A 22,471-nucleotide genomic window follows, 5' to 3' on the forward strand; every position below is an offset into this window, starting at 1 on the left:
TTCCCAACTGATTATCTTGCTTCTCCATTTAGGCTGTGAAATCTGACAGCATGGTGGAACAGTATCTAAAACAGATGAAGGGGCTCTGAATTAACCTGGGCTTCACAGCAATGATGTGTTGAGAAATGTCTGACTGCTTCACAGTATGAATTACGTCAGCAAAATGCTCAGATTCCTATGCACACAGCTGCTACTAAGGACATACCATACACACATTTGGAGTTCCAGTGGGTTTTTATTGAGATAAATTAACAAAAACCAAGATTTTACCATATTTTTTGAACCTTATAAACTCAGCAGACTCTGGTCCATATATGTGTACATACAACATAACACATCCCAACAAAAACAGAGCCCCACTGGAACATCTGCCAATTAAGAGAAAGCCAATTTTCCCTTCCCCCAATGTTTCAGAAATTTTGAGTTCCCACTGTTCACTTCTCAGTGGAACTGGTCCCTTGTGGCTAGGGACATTGGAATTCTCTACCATTTTTACTGAACAAAAAATAATTTTTTTCCTTTGTTTCAAAAAAGGGAACAGTGACTTTGTTTTCTCCAGGCACCCCTTTCCCCACAACCAATGGTTAAAACACAGCAGCCTGTATCTTAATAACCCAGCCCTACCCCCTCCCTTGCCCAGCATTGTCTACTGGAGAATTTAAATACACTTCTGTTGGAATCTGTCAGCTGTGGAGGGGCAGAGTCCAGGTGCCAGGCTAGCTCCCTCTGACCTCATGAACTGTGACAACCTTTGGACACTTAACTCTTTACCCCAAAGATGAGCTTTTAGATCAGAAAGGAGAGTAGATTTTCTTTGGGAGTTTTAAAAAACTATCTTTAGAGATATAATGTACAACTACAATCTCACAGAAGTCCACTCAAGTTCACCAAAAAGCTGACTTACTTCAGCTCTCATGAAGTCAATAATTTTGATAAAGGTATTTGGCAAGAAAATGATTCCACCATAACAAATTTAAAGATACCAAGAACGTTCAAAAAATAGCAAATTAAAATAACATGGCTTAATTCCCAAGAACTTATTTCATTTTTTGTTACTCATCTAGAAGGTCAGGAGTGTGGCTAAAGGCAGTTTCTGATGAGGTTATGAGCTTCCAAAGTGTTTCTAAATCCTTAGTGCAGACACCCTCCCTTTTGGGGCAAAGTACCCCCCCCCCCCCCCCCCTAAAAAAAAAAAAAAATTAAAAAATTAAAAAATTAAACGTCATCAGAATGAGATGTTTTGATTCCAACAATTTACACTCAAGGCTTTGTGCTGAGTTGTCGTTTGAACCAAGCATGATGGTATCAAGCACAAAGCACGTGGCAAAGGAAAGATGCTCCCATCTCATTCTGAAAACAAATACTGATAACCAAGCCCACCCTCCAACCCTTTGGGGCCAACCCATTTTATGCTGCTGGGACCAACTTGAAACAATTTAGAGGTATATTTAGGTTTCCCTCTCCCGTACTTCTGTGAAAGATCATTTTACAATAAATGTATTCCATTCCTACGGGAAAGGCAAAACAGTATTTATCCCCATCGAGAATATATGGGGAAAGAAAAAACATAGGCCTAGAGGTGGCAAGGTGTGTAACGGTCCATAGCCCATTACACACCTATACAACCAAAGGCTAAACCATGAGTTGGATGTAGTTTTAACATTAAAAATAGGGGGTAGTTCTCATCCAAATGAGCCACTGGAAAATATTGTTACTTTAAAAAAAAATACATATCCAATATTGGAAAGAATGTGAAAACAACTTCCAACAGTAACAATGCTCCTTATTATGAGGGCCCAAAAAAGAAAAAAAACAAAAATAATAAAATAAAAAAAAAAAAGACCAGGCTTTGACCTAGTCCTTAGAGCATCTTTCCACTGAACAATTCCTATTCAAGAGTCAAGCACCAAAACTGGACAGCTGCCTCTACAAGACCTTGTCCAGTAGTGGCGTCCCAGATAGTTTAAGTGCCACTCCTCATTAGAGGCTATACTTCAGTAATACTTTCAATTTTAAGTCTGTGCTTTAAGAGGGACCCACAGGCATGTGGCACCAGGCAGTCTCAAGGTAGCAAAGGAGACTGCACTTTTTGTTTAGTCACCCACATGTTCTCTAGCGAGATACAGAATTGCATTTATACTCTTTTCTTCTATATGAATGATCCCTCTTATCTCGCAAGAGGTGGGGGAGAAAGAGAGCTGCATCAGTACAAGGGCAAAATTTTTTTTGGTCAAAAGTTGACACCTTTTAAATTCCCTCTCCCACCCCTCCCTGGAAAAAAAGTTACTTCCTTAATTAGGTTTTCTATTTAGTAACCAACATTAACTGGACAGAACATATGAGGCTTGGGTTCCAAATAGATGAGCTTGCTCTTTTTTGGGTTTGTACCATGCAGCTCTTGCTACAGTTGTTACGGAGTTAGGGCTATGTCCCATCAGGAGGCATCTGTAGGATTTTGATCTCCAAGGAATTGTGGGTGAGTCACAAATCGTTTGCTCACAAGTAGGCAGAGTCAAAAAAGCAACTTCAAGTAATTGATTTCTTTGTCCAAAAGAGTTAAAACATTAAAGTATATGCAGGACTTATTTTGTAATATTTTAGGGTTTTGAAAAACAAAATATGGAAATCAACTTTTTAAAATTTTGTTTTTTTCCCCCCTTTCCCGATGCCTCCTGATTGACCTAGTACACTGGGTTAAAAGGGAATTAAAAACATTTAAAAAAAAAAACCAAAAAAAAAAAAAAAAACTTCACTGGTTTTGATTCATCTCACTCCTTTTGCCTGGAGATCAGGCCAAACATCAAGCATGTTGGGAGGGGCACAATTTAAAGCAACACTATTGACTGTAAAGCATTTGCCGGCAATTTACAGTGCAAAATGACAGATAACAAGTCTTGTCACAACGCAAGAGAATGGCAAGCAGCATTCTGTAGCATGAAAGTTAACAGCTCTCAGGTTGCCCATTCCTGCAAAAGTTTATGTATCAAAGTGGGCAGAGGGCAACACATTTACACACTACAGGAAATGATCCACAGAAAATTAAGCTCCAGAACTGCTAACGTTACCAAAGCTGGTACTGGCTAATATTCTGAAATGCAAATCTGTGCTTTATATATATACTGCTCAATGACACTGCCACTCAATAGAATTCCCACACTGCAAGGTAGATTAATCTATCTTTGCCCCCTGTTGCAGAGCTTGAAATATTCCTCAAACTTTTAGAGGGGGAAGAAGTAAAATCAGAGCTTCTCAAAATAAATCTTGAATTATCAATGTTTTGAAGCTTCCTTGCTCTCTGGGAAACCTACTCCAAAGGTACTAGATGAGACAGTGTGGCAGCAAACAGTACATCCCAGATTTCTGGGCCCCTTTACCAACACAGGGTACCACAGAAATCTGCTCTCCACAGCAAGAGGCCAAAGTACTCTCTAGAGTTTAGTGTTGCGTAAAACTGAGCCCCTCTCATCTTTAGCTGCTCCCATAATCACTCTAATCCCCTTAATCCCAGCAACCTTCATCCAAAAAAAAATATATATATATGTATATATATATATATATATGAACCCAGAAAAAAAACTTATTTACAAAGTTTATACAAGTATACACACCCAATTTTCTATGGGACACGCTTTGCCACAGAGGAAAGAGGGTCAAGGCTCTGACATGTCTACACATCAAGTGCCATACTGCTACTGGAGGTGTATGTAAACCAGTCTTTAGTGTCTGCTATAGAGCACAAAGGCTTGTCATATGGCTCCTGCAATGATAGACTGCTCTTTCCTTTGGGAGCGATGATGTTTTATCTACTCAGCCCAGAAGAAACTTTTACTTGGGATTTTTTTTTTAAATACATGTATTTACAGTGCGGATGAACTGCAGTTGCATATCAACTCCTCCACAAAAAAAAAAAAAAAAAAAAAAAAAATGGTGTTTAACATTACTAGTAAGTTTCAACTTCTAGCCCTGGGCTTGAGTATTGGGTAGAAAGGGAAGAGACTTCAACTTGAAACCAAATGAAAAGACAACATTTTTTAAAAGAAAAAGAAAGAAAAAAGGAAAGAGTTACTATTGTTGATTCCTCGGGCTGTGTCTAAAAGATGATATTCTGAATGGTCTCATAGCATAAGGCACTTCGCACAAATAAGTAATAAGCTCTTCAGGCTTAAAAAACGGATGAGTAATCAGGGAGAAGTTGAAATGCACTCGAGAGTCAGCTGTTGGAGAATTTTGAAATCATAGACAAGCTTGTGTGTTCATTAAGATTCTTCTCTTTTTAGGGTTTCTCCCCTTCTCTTCTTTCTTTTCCTTCCTTGTCCCCTTTCCCCAGAAAACATTTTTTAAAAACCAGCAGTTAGTGCAACTAATGTTCAGTCAGCACACAGTGCAAACAAGTGGAACAAAAAAGGTATATTCCTTCTTTTCAGCCTTTTTCTCTTCACCAGTTAAAAAAAGAAAAAATGTCTGAGCTCTTTTAAGTCTTCGTAGTTCCAAAATAAAAGATGAAAAACCCACAAAGAGAAGAGCATTCCCCCCAAAACGATGTGTCACAGATCCAAACGAGCCTTTTGTAGTTTGTCAAAGCCTACAGAAAAAGGAAATATAAAATTAACATTCTGAAAGCATCACAAACAAGGATACATAGGTTTTCACAATCCTCATCCCAAATGCTCTTTTCTAGTAGTTTCTTTTTTTTTTTTTTTTTTTTTTTTGAGACGGAGTCTCGCTGTGTCGCCCAGGCTGGAGTGCAGTGGCCGGATCTCAGCTCATTGCAAGCTCCGCCTCCCGGGTTTTTACGCCATTCTCCTGCCTCAGCCTCCCGAGTAGCTGGGACTACAGGCGCCCACCACCTCGCCCGGCTAGTTTTTTTGTATTTTTTAGTAGAGACGGGGTTTCACCGTGTTAGCCAGGATGGTCTCGAACTCCTGACCTCGTGATCCGCCCGTCTCGGCCTCCCAAAGTGCTGGGATTACAGGCTTGAGCCACCGCGCCCGGCCTTCTAGTAGTTTCTACTGACCCTGTGCCTACTACAGAATCTACTGGTTATAGGATTAAATAATTTCTGGTAGGCAACTCTGAGACAGATTGGGGGCCCGAATGAATGTGAATGTTCTGACAGCAGGCAATCCTCACTCATAACAATTAAATCATGGGGAAAAAATTACACCTTAAACAAACTGAATACTCTGCCAAAGTACTAGCAAACATTGGCTAGTTTTATGCTTGTCCAGGGGTTTGTGTTTGATGTTTAACTTAAGGAAAAAAGAGTAAAGAGTAATTCAAAAATTATTTAAGTAACAATTGATTGGGTGAGGTGGCTCCCGCCTGTAATCTCAGCACTCTGGGGAGGCTGAGGTGGGCAGATCACCTGAGGTTAGGAGTTTGAGAGCAGCCTGGTCGACATGGTGAAACCCTGTCTCTTATTTAAAAAACAAAGAGACAAAAATTTTAAGTAACATTAGGTTACTTAAATAGGTAAGATGTTCACCTATAATTTGAAAACCATCCTTTGTCAAATCAGATTTTCTTTAGGAAATACTGTAACAACCTACCTTGCTTAAAGCTGAGCCTTGTTTTGTGCATTTCTAACTAGAGCCCAATAGTCATCAAAAGATGATAGAGGCCGGGTGTGGTGGCTCACACCTATAATCCCAGCACTTTGGGAGGCCAAGGTGGGAAGATGACTTGAACCTAGGAGTTTGAGACCAGCCGAGGCAACACAGTGAGACCCCATCTTAATAAAAATAAGAAAAGATGGAGAATAGGTTGTCCAGGAAATCAAGGGTGGGTATTTTTTAAATTTATGTATTTGACAGAGTTTCACCCTTATTGCCTAGGAAATCAGAGTGGGTTATTTACTTGTGAGGCGGAGTTTCGCTCTTACTGCTCAGGCTGGAGTGCAATGGCCTGACCTCGGCTCACTGCAACCTCTGCCTCCCAAGTTCAAGAGATTCTCTTCCCTCAGCCTCCTGAGTAGTTGGGATTACAGGTGCCCACCACCATGCCTGGCTAATTTTCTGTATCTTTAGTGGACACAGGGTTTCACCAGGTTGGCCAGGCTGGTCTTGAAGTCCTGACCTCAGGTAACCCACCCACCTTGGCCTCCCAAAGTGTTGGGATTACAGGCGTGAGCCACTGAGCCCAGACTGAGTGGCTTTTTTTTTTGAGATGGAGTCTAGCTCTGTCACCCAGACTGGAGTTCAGTGGCGCAATCTTGACTCACTGTAACTTCCACCTCCTGGGTTCAAGTGATTCTCCTGCCTCAGCCTCCTGAGTAGCTGGGACTATAGGTGTGTGCCATCACGCCCGGCTAATTTTTGTATTTTTAGTACAGACAGGGTTTCACCATGTTGGCTAGGATGGTCTTGATCTCTTGACCTCGTGATCCACCCACCTCGACCTCCCAAAGTACTAGGATTACAGGTGTGAGCCACCGCACCTGGCCCAGAGTGGGTATTTTAAAAAGACGGCCATCCTCATAATCTGATTAAACATTTGGTAATAAGGTATTATGGATAGTTTTACCAGAGTTACTAATGTACTTCCTAGAAAGTAAGAATAAATGCTAAAAACATTTTACATTTTCAGAAATGTAAATACTTTCATATTCAAAACTGCTGGCAGAGTGCGGGGACTCATGCCTGTAATCCCAGCACTTAGGAGGCTGAGGCGGGTAGATCACTTGAGGTCAGGAGTTTGAGACCAGTCTGGCCAACATGGTGAAACTCCATCTCTACTAAAACATACAAAAATTAGGCCGGGCGCGGTGGCTCACGCCTGTAATCCCTGCACTTTGGGAGGCCGAGGTGGGCGGATCACGAGGTCAGGAGATCGAGACCATCCTGGCTAACAAGGTGAAACCCCGTCTCTACTAAAAATACAAAAAATTAGCCGGGCGCGGTGGCGGCGCCTGTAGTCCCAGCTACTCGGGAGGCTGAGGCAGGAGAATGGCGCGAACCCGGGAGGCGGAGCTTGCAGTGAGCCGAGATGGTGCCACTGCACTCCAGCCTGGGGGACAGAGTGAAGACTCCGCCTCAAAAAAAAAAAAAAAAAAAAAAAAAACATACAAAAATTAGCTGGGCATTGTGGAGCATGCCTGTAATTCCAGCTACTTGGGAAGCTGAGGCACACCAGAATCGCTTGAACCCAGGAGGCAGAGGTTGTAGTGAGCCATGATTGTGCCACTGTACCCCAGCCTGGGCAACAGAGCAAGACTGTCTCAAAAAACAGAAACAACAAACCGCCCCCTGCCATTGCCAAAAAAGGCCAGGCACAGTGCTTTGAGCCTATAATTCCCACACTTTGGGAGGCCAAGGCAGGAGGATTGCTGGAGTTCAGTTCTAGACCAGCCTGGGCAACAAAGCAAGACCTTATCTCTACCAAAAATTCAAAATACCAAAAATTCAAAATACTAGCCAGGTGTGGTGGCATGTGCCTACAGTTCCAGCTACTCAGGAGCCCAGCAGAACTAGGCTGCAGTGAGCTATGATTGCACCACTGCACTCCAGCCTGGATGACAGCAAGACCCTCTCTCAAAAAGAAAAACAAACTGCTGAAAAAGATTCTTCTTTGCTTTCATTATTTTAGGTCTCTGAATTTAAGTACTGCTAACCTACCACATTACTCAGGAAGCTGCATTCAAGAACAACATTTACAGATTCTCTAATGAGACTACAACTTCCCACAAGACATACTATTTACTGTCATTCATGCTAGTTGGTATTTTTACCCTTTATTGCTATTATATACGGTGTGACATCAAATTTCCCCCAGGAAAGATTTTTATTTCCTGCATTTAAAGGTTCCTCTTAGCTATTCTGTCAGGGACGTACATGCTTGTTAAGGTTTCTCATCTTCTACAGGCTCGCTGTGGTATTCTGCCACATACAGGCTCTTATCAATGTTGCTTGGAATAGGTTTAATTTCTGTTCCCAGCTGCTCCTCAATACTTTTCAGGTTGAAGCGATCATCATATGTGATCAAGTTGATGGCTAAGCCAAGATGACCAAAGCGACCTAAAAAAAAGTTGTTTAAAAATTTTAATGAATAAAATATGAAAATCAATGCAAATTGTGCAAGTCAAGCAGTGGCAAAACCACACAGGATTGATAATTCTGTTCAGTGCCACTCTTAGCATGCAAAACAACTTCTTAATGGTCTTCAAACACAGGTTTCCCTACAACTTCAGGTTTTGTTGCCCAAAGTAGTACTTTATTTTACCTTTCTCAAATGACAAAATGGCTACTCATCTGTGTCAAAAATTATCATAAAATATACACTAAATAGTCACAGACCATACCACCTAATGAGTGAAGTTCTCATTTGTTAATTTCATCTCAAATTAAGCAAAGTTATTTTAACTTTTCTTAATAAATGTTACAGAAGAATTAGAAATTAGTCTTAAATACCAAACAACTGAATTAGTGTTAATTCACTGTTCTCATAGCTACTGTACTCTATTTCACAAAGGAACAAAATTTAGTCATTACACGTCTCAAAAAAGAACTTCTATCGAGAATATCACGTCTTTTTTCCTCACCTGATCTTCCAATACGATGGAGATAGGTCTCGGCCAGCTTTGGGAAATCAAAGTTTATTACCACATTCACAGCTTGTATATCAATACCTCGGGTAAACAGATCTTAAAAAAAAAAAAAAAAAAAGATAATTTTCATTCTATCTTTCAATTTAGAAATGTCTCTCAGTACAATACTCTAACACACAGAGCATAACCTAAGTTTATTAATTTAATTCAGTTATTCAAATGCATTTGCATATTACTGGCATTACCTTTCATAATCACATTATCATGAACAACTTTCTGCTCACAAGTTACTTTTTTCCAGTAATTGTAAGCAAGTTTTAAAAAATATGTCTAAAAGAGGCTGGGTGCACTCAAGCCTGTAATCCCAGCACTTTGGGAGGCTGAGCTCAGTGGATCACCTGAGGTCAGGAATTTGAGACCAGCCTGACCAAAATGAAGAAACCCGTCTCTACCACAAAAAAAAAAAAAAAGTTAGTTGGGCGTGGTGGCGGGTGCCTGTAATCCCAGCTACTCGGGAGGCTCAGGCAGGAGAATCACTTGAACCTGGGAGGCAGAGGTTGTGGCGAGCCAAGATCGCACCATTGTACTCCAGTCTGGGCAACAGGAGTAAAACTCCGTCTCAAAAAAATAAATTAAAAAAAAAATAGACTGATATTCAAAGTCCTCCAGGCAGGGCTTGGTGGCTCACACCTGTAATCCCAGCACTTTGGGGAGGCAGAGGTGGGTGGATCACTTGAGGTTAGGAGTTGGAGATTAGCCTGGCCAACATGGTGAAACACTCCCTCTACAAAATATAGCTGGGCATGGTGGTGTGTGCCTGTAGTCTCAGCTCCTCGGGAGGCTGAGGCGCGAGAATCACTTGAACCTGGGAGGCGGAAGCTGCAGTGAGCCGAGATCGTGCCACTGCACTCCAGTTTGGGCAACAAGAGCGAAACTCCGTCTCAACAACAACAAGAATAACAACAACAACAAAGTCCTCCATGCTATGCTTTGTCCTAATTTACTTCCCTAACACATCTCAGTTTTTCTTCTCTATCAAACTTATCTTCTTAGCCATCTGACCATCAGTCCCCTAAAACTTAATCCATGTGTTTGAAACTCACCTAGCCTAGAAAGCCAATTAGAATCTCATCTCTTCTCAAACCACCTCAGCCAATTATATTACTCTGCTACGAACACTTGGGATTACTTACTATATACATACTTCCCATTTGCAAGTCACCTTTACTGCCTTGTGGATCTAGTCCAGTGAATGATTTTGTAAACAGTTTTACTACAATATAGCCATGCCCATTTGTTTATGTATTGTCTAGGCTACTTCTGAGCTACAATAGCAAAACTCAGTATCTGTAATAAAGACCAATTAATGTGCAAACTCTAAAAAATTTACTATCTGGCACTTCAAGGAAAAGTATGTGAGCGTTTCCTTAGACTCCTAATGTTTACCTTTTTATCTCTCCAATTAAACCACACTCCCTCGAAGGGGTGGTATTTTATATATGCCCTTCAGTATTGGTCCTTCAAGAACTTATCTGAAGAAACCTTGCAAGCAAGTAATGATTTTTAAAAGCCCAACTGTCGGACGTGGTGGCTCACACCTGTAATCCCAGCACTTTGGGAGGCCGAGGCAGGCGGATCACCTGAGGTCAGGAGTTCAAGACCAGCCTGGCCAACATGGTGAAACCCCCATCTCTACCAAAAATTAGCTGGGTGTGGCAGCGGGCGCCCACAATCCCAGCTACTTGGGAGGCTGAGGCAGGAGAATCACTTGAACCCAGGTGGTGGAAGTTTCAGTGAGCTGAGATTATGCCACTGCACGCCAGTCTGGGTGACACAAATTCCATCCCCACCCCCCACCAAAAAAAAAAAAAAATCCCAGAAGTATTGGTAGGGTGTGCTGGACTATGTCACATGTTGCACCGTGTAGTATGAACAAAGAAAGCAAAAAAGAACTTGGGAGAAAAACACTGGGTAAAGGAAATACAAAAATACTTACCAGTGCAAACAAGATTGCGGCATAAGCCATTTCGGAAATCATGAAATACACGATTTCGATGTTCCTAGGAGAAAGCAATTTATTCCATTTGATTAGCACTCATATACAGCCCCAAATTTCCCATGATTATTTCTCCTAGTCGATCGGTTCTACCCAAAATCTGTTTATAAGTGATCCATGACATTAAGCTGCTTTCAAAACCAAATATGAGTTAAGTTATTGATCTCTTCATCTACAGAAACTGTTTACTTACGAAATTTCATAATGTAGTTAACAAAAAGTCATTTTGTTAAGTTTTAAATTATTTTTTGCTAAATCAAATTCTGAAATTTAGACATTGCATCTTTCTCTAAAGGCAAACAGTAAAGAAAAAAGAAAAATCAGCCAGCTGAGGGGCCATATTTAAAAATCCAGAGCAATGCTGTCCAGTAGAAATTTCTGTAATAAAGGAAATGTTTGTGTCTGTACTTCCACTTCCAATACAGTATCCAGCAGCAACAGGTGCCTAACTGAGCACTTGAAATGTGGCTGTGATTGAGAAACTGACTTTTTATTTTAACTGATTTAAATGGCCACATGTGGCTAGTGGTTACTGGATTAAACAGAGAATTAAACATGGGAATGAAAGGAAGAATACAATTTTACATTTGTATTATGCCTGACAGCTTACAAAGTACTCATTTAAACATTTATCTTAATTTTCCTAACTACCTTGTAAGTTATGAATATGTACTATTATCTCTATTTTATTGCTAGAAAATGAACCTTAGGGAGGTCAAAATGAAAGGTCCTTTGGCTACTAAGGAACAGTTTATTCTTTTTTTTTTTTTTGAGACGGAGTCTCGCGCTGTGTCACCCAGGCTGGAGTGCAGTGGCGCGATCTCGGCTCACTGCAAGCTCCGCCTCCCAGGTTCACGCCATTCTCCTGCCTCAGCCTCCGAGTAGCTGGGACTACAGGCGCCCGCCACCACGCCCAGCTAGTTTTTTGTATTTTTAGTAGAGACGGGGTTTCACCATGTTAGCCAGGATGGTCTCGATCTCCTGACCTCGTGATCCACCCGCCTCGGCCTCCCAAAGTGCTGGGATTACAGGCTTGAGCCACCGCACCCGGCCAGGAACAGTTTATTCTTTTTTTTTTTTTTTTTTTTTTGAGACGGAGTCTCGCGCTGTCGCCCAGGCTGGAGTGCAGTGGCCGGATCTCAGCTCACTGCAAGCTCTGCCTCCCGGGTTCACGCCATTCTCCGGCCTCAGCATCCCGAGTAGCTGGGACTACAGGCGCTGCCACCTCACCCGGCTATTTTTTGTATTTCTTAGTAGAGACGGGGTTTCACCGTGTTAGCCAGGATGGTCTCGATCTCCTGACCTCGTGATCCGCCCATCTCGGCCTCCCAAAGTGCTGGGATTACAGGCTTGAGCCACGAACAGTTTATTCTTAAACTCAGGACATTTAAAGGAACATTAAAACAAAATAAAATCAGAGATTTCTTGTTAAATTTGTGCAAGTTCTAGTTTTATACTCACCTGCCTCATTTTAGCATGAATATAGAAGCAAGAATAACCCAGTTGAGAAATCTTCTTGGCTAGTAATTCAACTCGCTGAGAGGAGTTACAGAAAATGATCGACTGGTTTATCTGAAGCTGAGCACAGAAAAAATAAGTATGAGAAAAATAAAAACCTTCATTTGGCTTGCCAAATCTTGAAAACACTAACCAGCAAACAAGAAACATTAACATGGTCTAAAACTTAGAATCTTATGATATGAGAGAGATGGTAAATTCTAAGTACTTTAATAGATGGAATATAATAATATCTAAGATTTATTGTATTAGAGTGTATTTCTTAAGGGCCACGTAACTGTCAACAAGAGTAATACAATTGATTATCTGATTCCAAGTAGTTATGTTTTATGTTTTTCCATTTAAGAATACCTGTGTGTGAGTGTGTGTGTATGTGTGTGTGAAATGGAGTTTCACTCTTGTTGCCCAGGCTGGAGTGCAATGGTACAATCTTAGCTCACTGCAACCTCCACCTCCTGGGTTCAAGGGATTCTCCAGCCACAGCCTCCTGAGGAGCTGGGATTACAGGCACCCACCACCATGCCTGGCTAATTTTTGTATTTTCAGTAGAGACGGGGTTTCAGCATGTTGGTCAGGCTGGTCTCGAACTCCTGACCTCAGGTGGTCTGCCCACCTTGGCTTTCCAAAGTGCTGGGATTACAGGTGTGAGCCACCGTGCCCAGCCAAGAACATCTTCTTTAATATACTCACAACCAATGCCACTAGCACTGGGCAGCACTTCAGCACCATGAGTAGGGGTCAATTAAAACCGTGAAATCAGCAACAAAAACTTGAAAAATATGGCACAGTGAAAAGGATACTTGTTCACAGTATGAGAGCTAAACAAGAGGACAGAACATTGTCTTCTTCAACCTCAGCTGGGTATGTGCGTGTCAGGTGACTTAAACTCTTTGCCACACTGTACACGTCCACAAATGACTGCTAAACTGCCTTGAGTATTAATTCTGGAGTTACAAATAAATTCTAGTGACTAAGCAAATTCACAGATACAGAATATGTGAATAATGAGTATTAACCCTAGTAAAGGTCTAAGTATTTCAGAAACTATTCAAAAGTGTATCTGTGACTTGTTAATCATTTAGTATCAACTTTAGGTCAACAACTAAAACTGCCTTTTAGGAAACACTATGAATTTTTTAAAAACTTTTTTTTTCCTTCCCGAGATGGAGTCTTGCTCTGTCGCCCAGAGCTGGAGTGCAATGGCGTGATCTTGGCTCACTGCAACTTCTGCCTCCTGGGTTCAAGCAATTCTCCTGCCTCAGCCTCCCAAGTAGCTGGGATTATGGGCACGCACCACCACGCCCAGCTAGTTTTTTTGTTTTTTGTAGTAGAGACGGGGTTTCTCCATGTTGGCCAGGCTGGTCTCGAACTCCTGACCTCGTGATCCGCCTGCCTCAGCCTCCCAAAATGCTGGGATTACAGGCATGAGCTACCACGCCAAGCCAGAAACACTGTGAACTTTTATACAGTGAAGATGGTAGGAAAACTGATGAAATAATCTGTTTTACTGGGACTCGAGAGATAATATTCAACAGCAGAAGCCTACTTCTTACCCTGGAGAAAAGTGTGTTGAGGCAGTGTACTTTTTGGCGCTCAGTTACATATGCGTAGTACTGGGTTACTCCCTTCAGAGTTAGTTCCTCCATCAGGTTAATCTCATAGGGTTTCTGCAAATGGGAATTCTGGGAGGGGGGAAAAAAAAGATGGTTCTTCTTCTTAAATGAAAGCAGAGTTCATCTCAAATTCAAAATATACCCACCCTATAGGTTTCTGTCTAATCAACTCTTGCTATAAGGGATGCAACTCTCTTCAAAACAAAATATATGATCTGTCATTACAGAATTTTCCCCCCGCTGCCCTGAGATGGAGTCTTGCTATCACCTAGGCTGGAGTGTAGTGGCACCATCTCCACTCACTGCAACCTCCACCTCCTGGGTTCAAGTGATTCTCCTGCCTCAGCCTCCCGAGTAGCTGGGATTAGAGGCACACGCTGCCACAACAGACTTATTTTTGTATTTTTAGTAGAGACGGGGGTTTCACCATGTTGCCCATGCTGGTCTCGAACTCCTGACCTTGTGATCTGCCCACCTTGGCCCCCCAAAGTGCTGGGATTACAGGCCTGAGTCACCACGCAAGACCCGATAGAAATAAATTAAGATATAAGATCTCAAAAATGCAGCTAAGTTACTACAGGTTGAGTATTCCTTATCCAAAATGCTTAGGAACAAAAGCGTTTCAGGTTTTAAATTTTTTCTAATTTTGGAATATGCGTGTTACACTTAGTGACTGAGCATCCTTAATTTGAAAATTCAAAATCAAAAGAACATTTCCTTTTAGCATCATGTTTGTGGCTCAAAAGGTTTCAAATTCTGCAGTATTTTGGATTTCAGTTTACGATACTCAAGCTCTATTTTGTATATAGAATAATATTGGAATCAATTCAGCTAGCACCAATGGCTATGTCATCATGACACCAAAAACTAAGTGAAAGATGAGGAATTTAATTAATTACTATTACAACCTTCTTAAAAAGTCAGTTAATTTATGTAAAACAAATCTTTAATTGATCAACTGAAGAAAGAGCCAAAGGCTTGAAATAATTAGTATAAAGTATTTTCACAGATAGGAAGATGTAATTACGAATAAAAGCATACTCATAGGTCATAGGATGGCACTGATTCCAAGTACAGATTTATACTCACCATGAACTTCTGTACACTAAGAGGGAAAGTAGCGGAATATAGTAAAATCTGCCTGTTTTTAGGTAGCGTGAGAATAATATCCTCCATTATCTGCACAAAATCCTGTGACAGCAACTTATCTGCCTGCAGTAGAAAGAAAAGACAATTTTAAAACAATAAAATAATGTCTAAGGTCTTTGGTTAATACATGGTCAAAGAATAAGGCATCATCCAACAAAAGCATCCATGAAATGTTCCTGGTGGAAAACAATAAATTCTCTCTAACACTGCAGAGTCAAATATGCGTAAGGGGGTAGAATCTATGATCCCCATCTTCTAGGGGAAAAAAAAATTCTACACTACACAGATAAACCTCCCCCTTTCTATAACAGAATTTAATTAATTTATTTATTTTTAGAGACAGCATTTCACTCTGTCACCCAGGATTGGATGCAGTGGCATAATCATAGCTTACTGTATGCAGCCTGAACCTCCTGGGCTCAAGTGATCATCTTGCCTCAGCCTACCGACCTACTGAGAAGCTGGGACTACAGGCACATACCACCACACCCAGCTCAACAGAATTTTAATGTGATGATTCTCATTAAAGAGGTAGTATGGTGTATGTGTTTAAAAGTACAGGTTCTGGCTGTGCACGGTGGCTCACGCCTGTAATCCCAGCACTTTGGGAGGCCGAGGCAGGAGGATCACGAGGTCAAGAGTTCGAGACCAGCCTGACAAACATGGTGAAACCCCATCTCTACAAAATATACAAAAATTAGCAGGGTGTGGTGGATCGCACCTGTAATCCCAGCTACTTGGGAGGCTGGGGCAGAATAACTGCTTGACCCTGGGAAGTGGAGGTTGCAGTGAGCCGAGATCACACCACTGCACTTCAGCCTGGGCAACAAAGCAAGACTCTGTCTCAAAAAAAAAGTACAGGTTCTGGAGCTAAACTGCCAGGTTGAAATCTTGCCTCCTTCATTTCTTAGCTGTGTGGGAATGTTACAGAACTACTCTGTACTTCAGTTTCCACAACTGTAAAATTGTAAAACTAAAATTTGGATGTTTACATGATGTAGTAACTACTTTACAGGGATTTAGAAAAAACTTGGCTAAGGTCAGGTGTGGTGGCTCACACCTGTAATCCCAGCACACTGGGAGGCTGAGGCGGGCAGAGCATTGAGGTCAGGAGTTCAAGACCAGCCTGACCAACATGGAGAAACCCTGTCTCTACTAAAAATACAAAATTAGCCGGGCATGGTAGCACATGCCTGTAATCCGAGCTACTCGAGAGGCTGAGGCAGGAGAATCGCTTGAACGAGGTTGAGGTTGAGGTGAGCTGAGGTTGTGCCACTGCACTCCAACCTGGGCAAAGAGACTCCATCTCAAAAAAAACCAAACCAAACCAAAACAAAACAACAAAAAAGAAAAAACTTGGCTTTCAAGTTATCCAGCCACTCTTCTTAAAAATTAAACCTAAACTCTGGCACCTGTAAGAAAAAGACAAAAGCTGAATTCTTACGAATGCCTAGCTACTGTATCTGAAGTATAAAACATATTTTATAAGCAAATTAAAATCTGGATGTCTACATACTATAGTAACTACTTGACAGGACACCTACCTTATAGGTTTCTTGTAAAAATTAAATGGAAAGAAAAAAAAAATGTAAAGCACTTAGTGTTGGTACCCAGTGACTAATAAATGTTCTCTCATTACTTAAAGATAAAAGCCTGATTTGAATTAAATGTTACCTAAAACACAAACCAGGCTGGGTGTGGTGGCTCACGCCTGCAATCCCAGCACTTTGAGAGGCTGAGGCGGGAGGATCACCTGAGGTCAGGAGTTCAAGACTAGCCTGGCCAACACAGCGAAAACCCGCCTCTACTAAAAATACAAAAATTAGCGAAGTGTGGGTAGTACACATCTGTAATCTCAGCTACTCAGGAGGCTGAGGCATGAGGATCACTTGAAGCCGGGAGGCAGAGATTGTAGTGAGCCGAGATCATGCCACTGCACTCCAGTCTGGGTAACAGAGTGAGTCTGTCTCAAAAAAATAGTAATAATAATAAAACACAAACCAAATGTGAAAATAACCTCATGTCAAAATATTAACACTGATACACTACAGATCCTCCTTGACTTACAATGGGATTATGTTCTGATAAATTCATCCTAAATTGAAAATATTACCCAAACCTACTGAACATCATCACTTAGCCTAGCCTCCTTGAAACATGCTCCACTTAGCTTATAGTTGGGCAAAATCACTTGACAACACCGTATACTGTACAGTATCGGCTGTCTGCCCTCAATGATCATGTGGCTGACTGGAAGCTTCAGTTTGCTGCTGATGCCCAGCATCATGGGAATATCATATAGCATATTACTAACCAGGAAAAAAATTAATCTTAAAAATTCAAAGTACGGTTTCTAATGAAAGCTTATCACTCCCACTGAAAAACCATAAAGTGAACCATCGTAAGTCAGGGACCATCTATATATGTACAAAACATGGCTAGATCCCAGGACTACAGATTTTAATAAGTTTTTAAAAGGCATTTATAACACGATGAGATAATACGTCTAACAGAGATTAATAACCAAACAGTACAAAGTAGTATGCACAAAATGAGACAATATATATATGCTTTTAAAAATTAATCGCCAAGGCTGGGCGCGGTGGCTCAGGCCTGTAATCCCAGCACTTTGGGAGGCCAAGACGGGCGGATCACGAGGTCAGGAGATCGAGACCATCCTGGCTAACACGGTGAAACCCCATCTCTACTAAAAAATACAAAAAACTAGCTGGGCGAGGTGGCGGGTGCCTGTAGTCCCAGCTACTCGGGAGGCTGAGGCAGGAGAATGGCATAAACCCGGGAGGCGGAGCTTGCAGTGAGCTGAGATCCGGCCACTGGACTCCAGCCTGGGCAACAGAGCGAGACTCTGTCTCAAAAAAAAAAAAAAAAAAAAAATTAATCGCCGAGTAGAAAGAGATGTAGAATAAATTTGGCTTTGCGGTTATTCACTCCTCTTCTAAAAAATGAAAATAAAACCTAATCTCTGCTATCTCTAAGAAAAAGACAAAAAGGAGAATTCCAATGAATGCCTATAATCTACTCCCGCTGACGGGTAAAACACATTTTATAAGCAAATTAATTTAAACTGATTGCTTATGTGTTTACTAGATCATAAACACAAGCAGCTTTTGCTTCATTCACTGGCAGTTATAAGCAAAGCACAGAAAAGTACAGAATAGTATAATGCCAAATGAAGAGATATTACCTCATCCAACACTATCATCTGGACATGATCAACCTTTGCTACTCCTTTCTTAATAAGATCCAGGATTCTCCCAGGGGTAGCAATCACCACGTGCACTATGCAAGATTTAGAAAACATATATTCTCATTAATTTTAATTTGGGCAAAAAGGATATTGTAAAGGTTTATCATATTACAGTCCTGAGTTGCTTAATGATAATTCTGAGAAATGCATTGCTATGCGATGGTACAGCCTACTCCACTGTATAGCTCCATTATAATCTTATGGGAACACCGACATACATGTGGTCTGTCACTGATCAAAACATTGTTGTGCAGCACCTGACTATCTTTTATCAGAAACACTAGGCCGGGCACCGTGGCTCATCCATGTAATTCCAGCACTTTAGGAGGCCCAGGTGGGTGGAGCACATGAGGTCAGGAGTTCGAGACCAGCCTGGTCAACATGGTGAAACCCTGTCTCTACTAAAAATACAAAAATTAGCTGGGTGTGGTGGTGGGAGCCTGTAATCCCAGCTACTCAGGAGGCTGAGGTAGGAGAATCGCTTGAACCCAGGAGGCAGAGGTTGCAGTGAGCTGAGACCACACCACTGCACTCCAGCCTGGGCAACAGAGTTAAGACTGTGCCTCAAATAAAAAAAAAAAAAAGGAAAAGAAACACATTGTGTTATAGAGGTGGGAATAACACAAAAAGGTCCAAAGATGTGTTTTAGGATAAAGTCTTCCATTTCACCGCAGGATGCTTAAAAAATACTTTTCACCTCTACACTGGGTGGGGTACAGCTTCCCAAATCACCTGCTTCCAACAGGAGGCATACTTTCTTGTCTTAGGGTAATTCCCAATTAATAACAGAAGGCACACCAGACTTCTGACATAAAAGCAATGCCTCTAATCTGGAACAGTGAACCGAGTATTGTTAAAAGGATCAAACAAGATAACAATTTTTAAAAAACCTATGCAATACAAAGAATATATCACATAATTATATATAGTATTCTAACTAAAATTTTAGATATAATTTTATGAGTGATCTCATTCTTGCTGTTTTGTTACCTTTTTCCACTTAGCAATGTATCATGAAAATCTTAATGAAAATGAATACAGATCAACTTCACTCCTTAATAACTATGTAGAATACTATTCAGACTATAATGTATTTATTTAGCCAATCTCCTTCTAAGTTGGTCCAACTTTTTGGTACGACAAACCACCCCATAGTAAACAACTTTGTACATACAGCCCTACATTTACCCAACTTTTTTCTTCAGGAAAGATTCTTAAAAATATAATTTATAATTTTAAAATAAGACTGCCAAATTGCTCATGATAGAGATGTAAGTTGACACCCCCATGTTTACAACATAGCCTATTTCTCCACAAACTCACATTAATGTCTACTACTACTTTTAGCTTTACCAATTAAACAGGTAAAATTACTATAAACTTGCTGTTTTAGAATTACTAATAAAGTCAAATATTGCTTTCAATTACGGTCAATCTGTTTTTTTCTCTTGAATGCAATGGTCATTTCCTTTTTTAACTGCAGGATTTCTGTTCCTTAATTCTTAAAAACAATTTTTAATAATTTACTGAAACACTTGAGACTAAAATTACAGAGAGCTACACTACCTTTCAGTAATCATTTCTTACCTGTATCATCAAGCCTCATTATGTCATCTCGTAAATTGGTTCCTCCTGTGGTTGCCATCACTTTGGCCCCTCCCATGTGTTTGCTGACCTGGATGCAAATTTGACTGACCTGTAGAGCAAGTTCTCTAGTGGGAACAATCACCATTGCTGAAACAACATCAAGGAACATATGAGAAAATATGGGGTGAGGTGGGAGAACATACTATACATTATATTTACAAAATTCAAGAAGCTACAGAAATACTGCCCCTTATGATGCAGTGGCTCAAGCCTGTAATCCCAGCACTCTGGGAGGCCAAGGTGGACAGATCACGAGGAGTTTGAGAGCAGCCTCACCAACATGGTGAAACCCCACCTCTACTAAAAATACAAAAATTATCCAGGCTTGGTGGCACGCAGCTGTAATACCACCTACTCAGGAGACTGAAGCAGGAGAATCACTTGAACCCTGGAGGCGGAGGTTGCAGTGAGCGAAGATCGCGCCACTGCACTCCAGCCTGGGCAACAGAATGAGACTCAGTTTCAAAAAAAAAAAAGGCGGCGGCCGGGCGCGGTGGCTCAAGCTTGTAATCCCAGCACTTTGGGAGGCCGAGACGGGCGGATCACGAGGTCAGGAGATCGAGACCATCCTGGCTAACACGGTGAAACCCCGTCTCTACTAAAAAATACAAAAAACTAGCCGGGCGAGGTGGCGGGCGCCTGTAGTCCCAGCTACTCCGGAGGCTGAGGCAGGAGAATGGCGTAAACCCGGGAGGCGGAGCTTGCAGTGAGCTGAGATCCGGCCACAGCACTCCAGCCTGGGCGACAGAGCCAGACTCCGTCTCAAAAAAAAAAAAAAAAAAAAAAAAAAAAAAAAGGCGGCCAGACGCGGTGGCTCACACCTATAATGCCAGCACTTTGGGAGTGCTGGGATCCACCCAAGGTGGGTGGATCACCTGAGGTCTGGAGTTTGAGACCAGCCTGACCCTATCTCCACTAAAACTACAAAATCAGCCAGGCATGATGGCACATGCCTGTAATCCCAGCTACTAGGGAGGTGAGGCAGGAGAATCGTGAACCCAGGAGGCAGAGGTTGCAGTGAGCTGAGATCGCACCATTGCACTCCAGTCTGGGAAACAAGAGCAAAACTCCGTCTCAAAAAAAATAAAAAATAAAAAAAGAAAAGAAAAGAAAAGGAAACACTGCCCTTATAATCTAGATACTAAGATGTATTAAAAACTTGGGCTGTGTAGCACAGCGAGTAACTCACACCTGGAATCCCAGCAGTTTTGGAGGCTGAGACGGGAGGATCATTTGAGCTCAGGAGTATGAGACCAGCCTGGGCAACGTAACAAGACCCCATCTCTACTAAAAAAATCAAAAAAACTAAAAGTAGAATCATCACAAGACTCACAGGACATTATGAAAACTCAAATGGACAAATCTCTTTACAAAAAGAGAACTTATTATAGTGTCCCAGATTTAGACTTTCCCTCAGCAATACTATCATATAAATACTACACTCTTCTTTTTCTTTTGAGATGCAGTCTTGTTCTATTGTCCAGGCTGGAGTGCAGTGGCGCCATCTCAGCTCACTGCAACCTCCGCCTCCCAGGTTCAAGTGATTCTCCTGCCTAAGCCTCCTGAGTAACTGGGATTGATTACAGGCGTCCGCCACCACACTCAGCTAATTTTTTGTATTTTTAGTGGAGACAGGGTTTCACCATGTTGGCCCTGCTGGTCTCAAACTCCTGACCTCAAGCGATTCTCCTGCCTCGGCCTCCCCAAGTGCTGGGATTACAGGTGTGAGTCATTGCACCCGGCCTTCTGCTGCTGCTGCTTCTTTTTTTGTTTTGAGACAGAGTCTTGCTCTGTTGCCCAGGCTGGAATGCAGTAGCATGATCTTGGCTCACTGCAACCTCCACCTCCCAGGTTCAAGCAATTCTCCTGCCTCAGCCTCCTGAGTAGCTGGGACTACAGGCACTTGCCACCACACCCAGCTAATTTTTGTGTTTTTAGTAGAGATAGGGTTTCACCACGTTAGCCAGGCTGGTCTTGAACTCCTGACCTCAGGTGACCTGCCCACCTCAGCCTCCAGAAGTGCTGGGATTACAGGCATGAGGCACCACACCCAGCCAATACCCTTTCTTAATTACAAACTTTTAGCATGTTGAGTTGGCAACTATTAGCTCAAAGTTTATTAACAATATTTCTAAGAGCCCCAACTACATTTGAGTCAGATTCACCAGTGTAAAATACCTAAGTAGGAAACTCCTGCTCTCTAGGTTCTACTTATATCATATGAAAAGTCGGAAGAAACGGTAATTACAGATTAAGAAAGCTAAAAATGTGAAGTTTCAGAGGTGAAATCTTAATTCCATTAACTTACACTGAATATAACTATGAAAACTGTTTATTCCCCACTGCCGAGGCTCTTAAAATCTCAGAACCCTTGGCCGGGCGCGGTGGCGGCCGGGCGCGGTGGCTCAAGCCTGTAATCCCAGCACTTTGGGAGGCCGAGACGGGCGGATCACGAGGTCAGGAGATCGAGACCATGCTGGCTAATACGGTGAAACCCCGTCTCTACTAAAAAATACAAAAAATTAGCCGGGCGAGGTGGCGGGCGCCTGTGGTCCCAGCTACTCGGGAGGCTGAGGCGGGAGAATGGCGTGAACCCAGGAGGCGGAGCTTGCAGTGAGCTGAGATCCGGCCACTGCACTCCAGCCTGGGCGACAGAGCGAGACTCCGTCTCAAAAAAA

At 41.8% G+C, this 22,471-nt stretch overlaps 1 protein-coding gene across 2 annotated transcripts in view; it reads right to left on the bottom strand.

Annotated features, from left to right (window-relative positions):
* Window positions 1-215: 215 nt before the first annotated feature.
* Window positions 216-22,471, bottom strand: part of DDX6 (DEAD-box helicase 6) — a 48,925-nt gene continuing 26,669 nt past the window's right edge. For both annotated transcript variants that reach the window (XM_025357631.1, XM_025357632.1), the window contains exons 6-14: window positions 19,734-19,880; window positions 18,084-18,178; window positions 14,819-14,941; window positions 13,670-13,798; window positions 12,060-12,176; window positions 10,539-10,602; window positions 8,537-8,638; window positions 7,830-8,012; window positions 216-4,582 (exon numbers count right to left, since the gene is read on the bottom strand). In XM_025357631.1, coding sequence (XP_025213416.1) covers window positions 7,837-8,012; window positions 8,537-8,638; window positions 10,539-10,602; window positions 12,060-12,176; window positions 13,670-13,798; window positions 14,819-14,941; window positions 18,084-18,178; window positions 19,734-19,880 — 953 coding nt within the window. In that variant the 3' untranslated portion in view covers window positions 216-4,582; window positions 7,830-7,836. The remainder of the gene's footprint in view (window positions 4,583-7,829; window positions 8,013-8,536; window positions 8,639-10,538; window positions 10,603-12,059; window positions 12,177-13,669; window positions 13,799-14,818; window positions 14,942-18,083; window positions 18,179-19,733; window positions 19,881-22,471) is intronic.

This window comes from Theropithecus gelada, chromosome 14 (genome assembly GCF_003255815.1).
Source record: "Theropithecus gelada isolate Dixy chromosome 14, Tgel_1.0, whole genome shotgun sequence".
Taxonomy (NCBI): domain Eukaryota; kingdom Metazoa; phylum Chordata; class Mammalia; order Primates; family Cercopithecidae; genus Theropithecus; species Theropithecus gelada.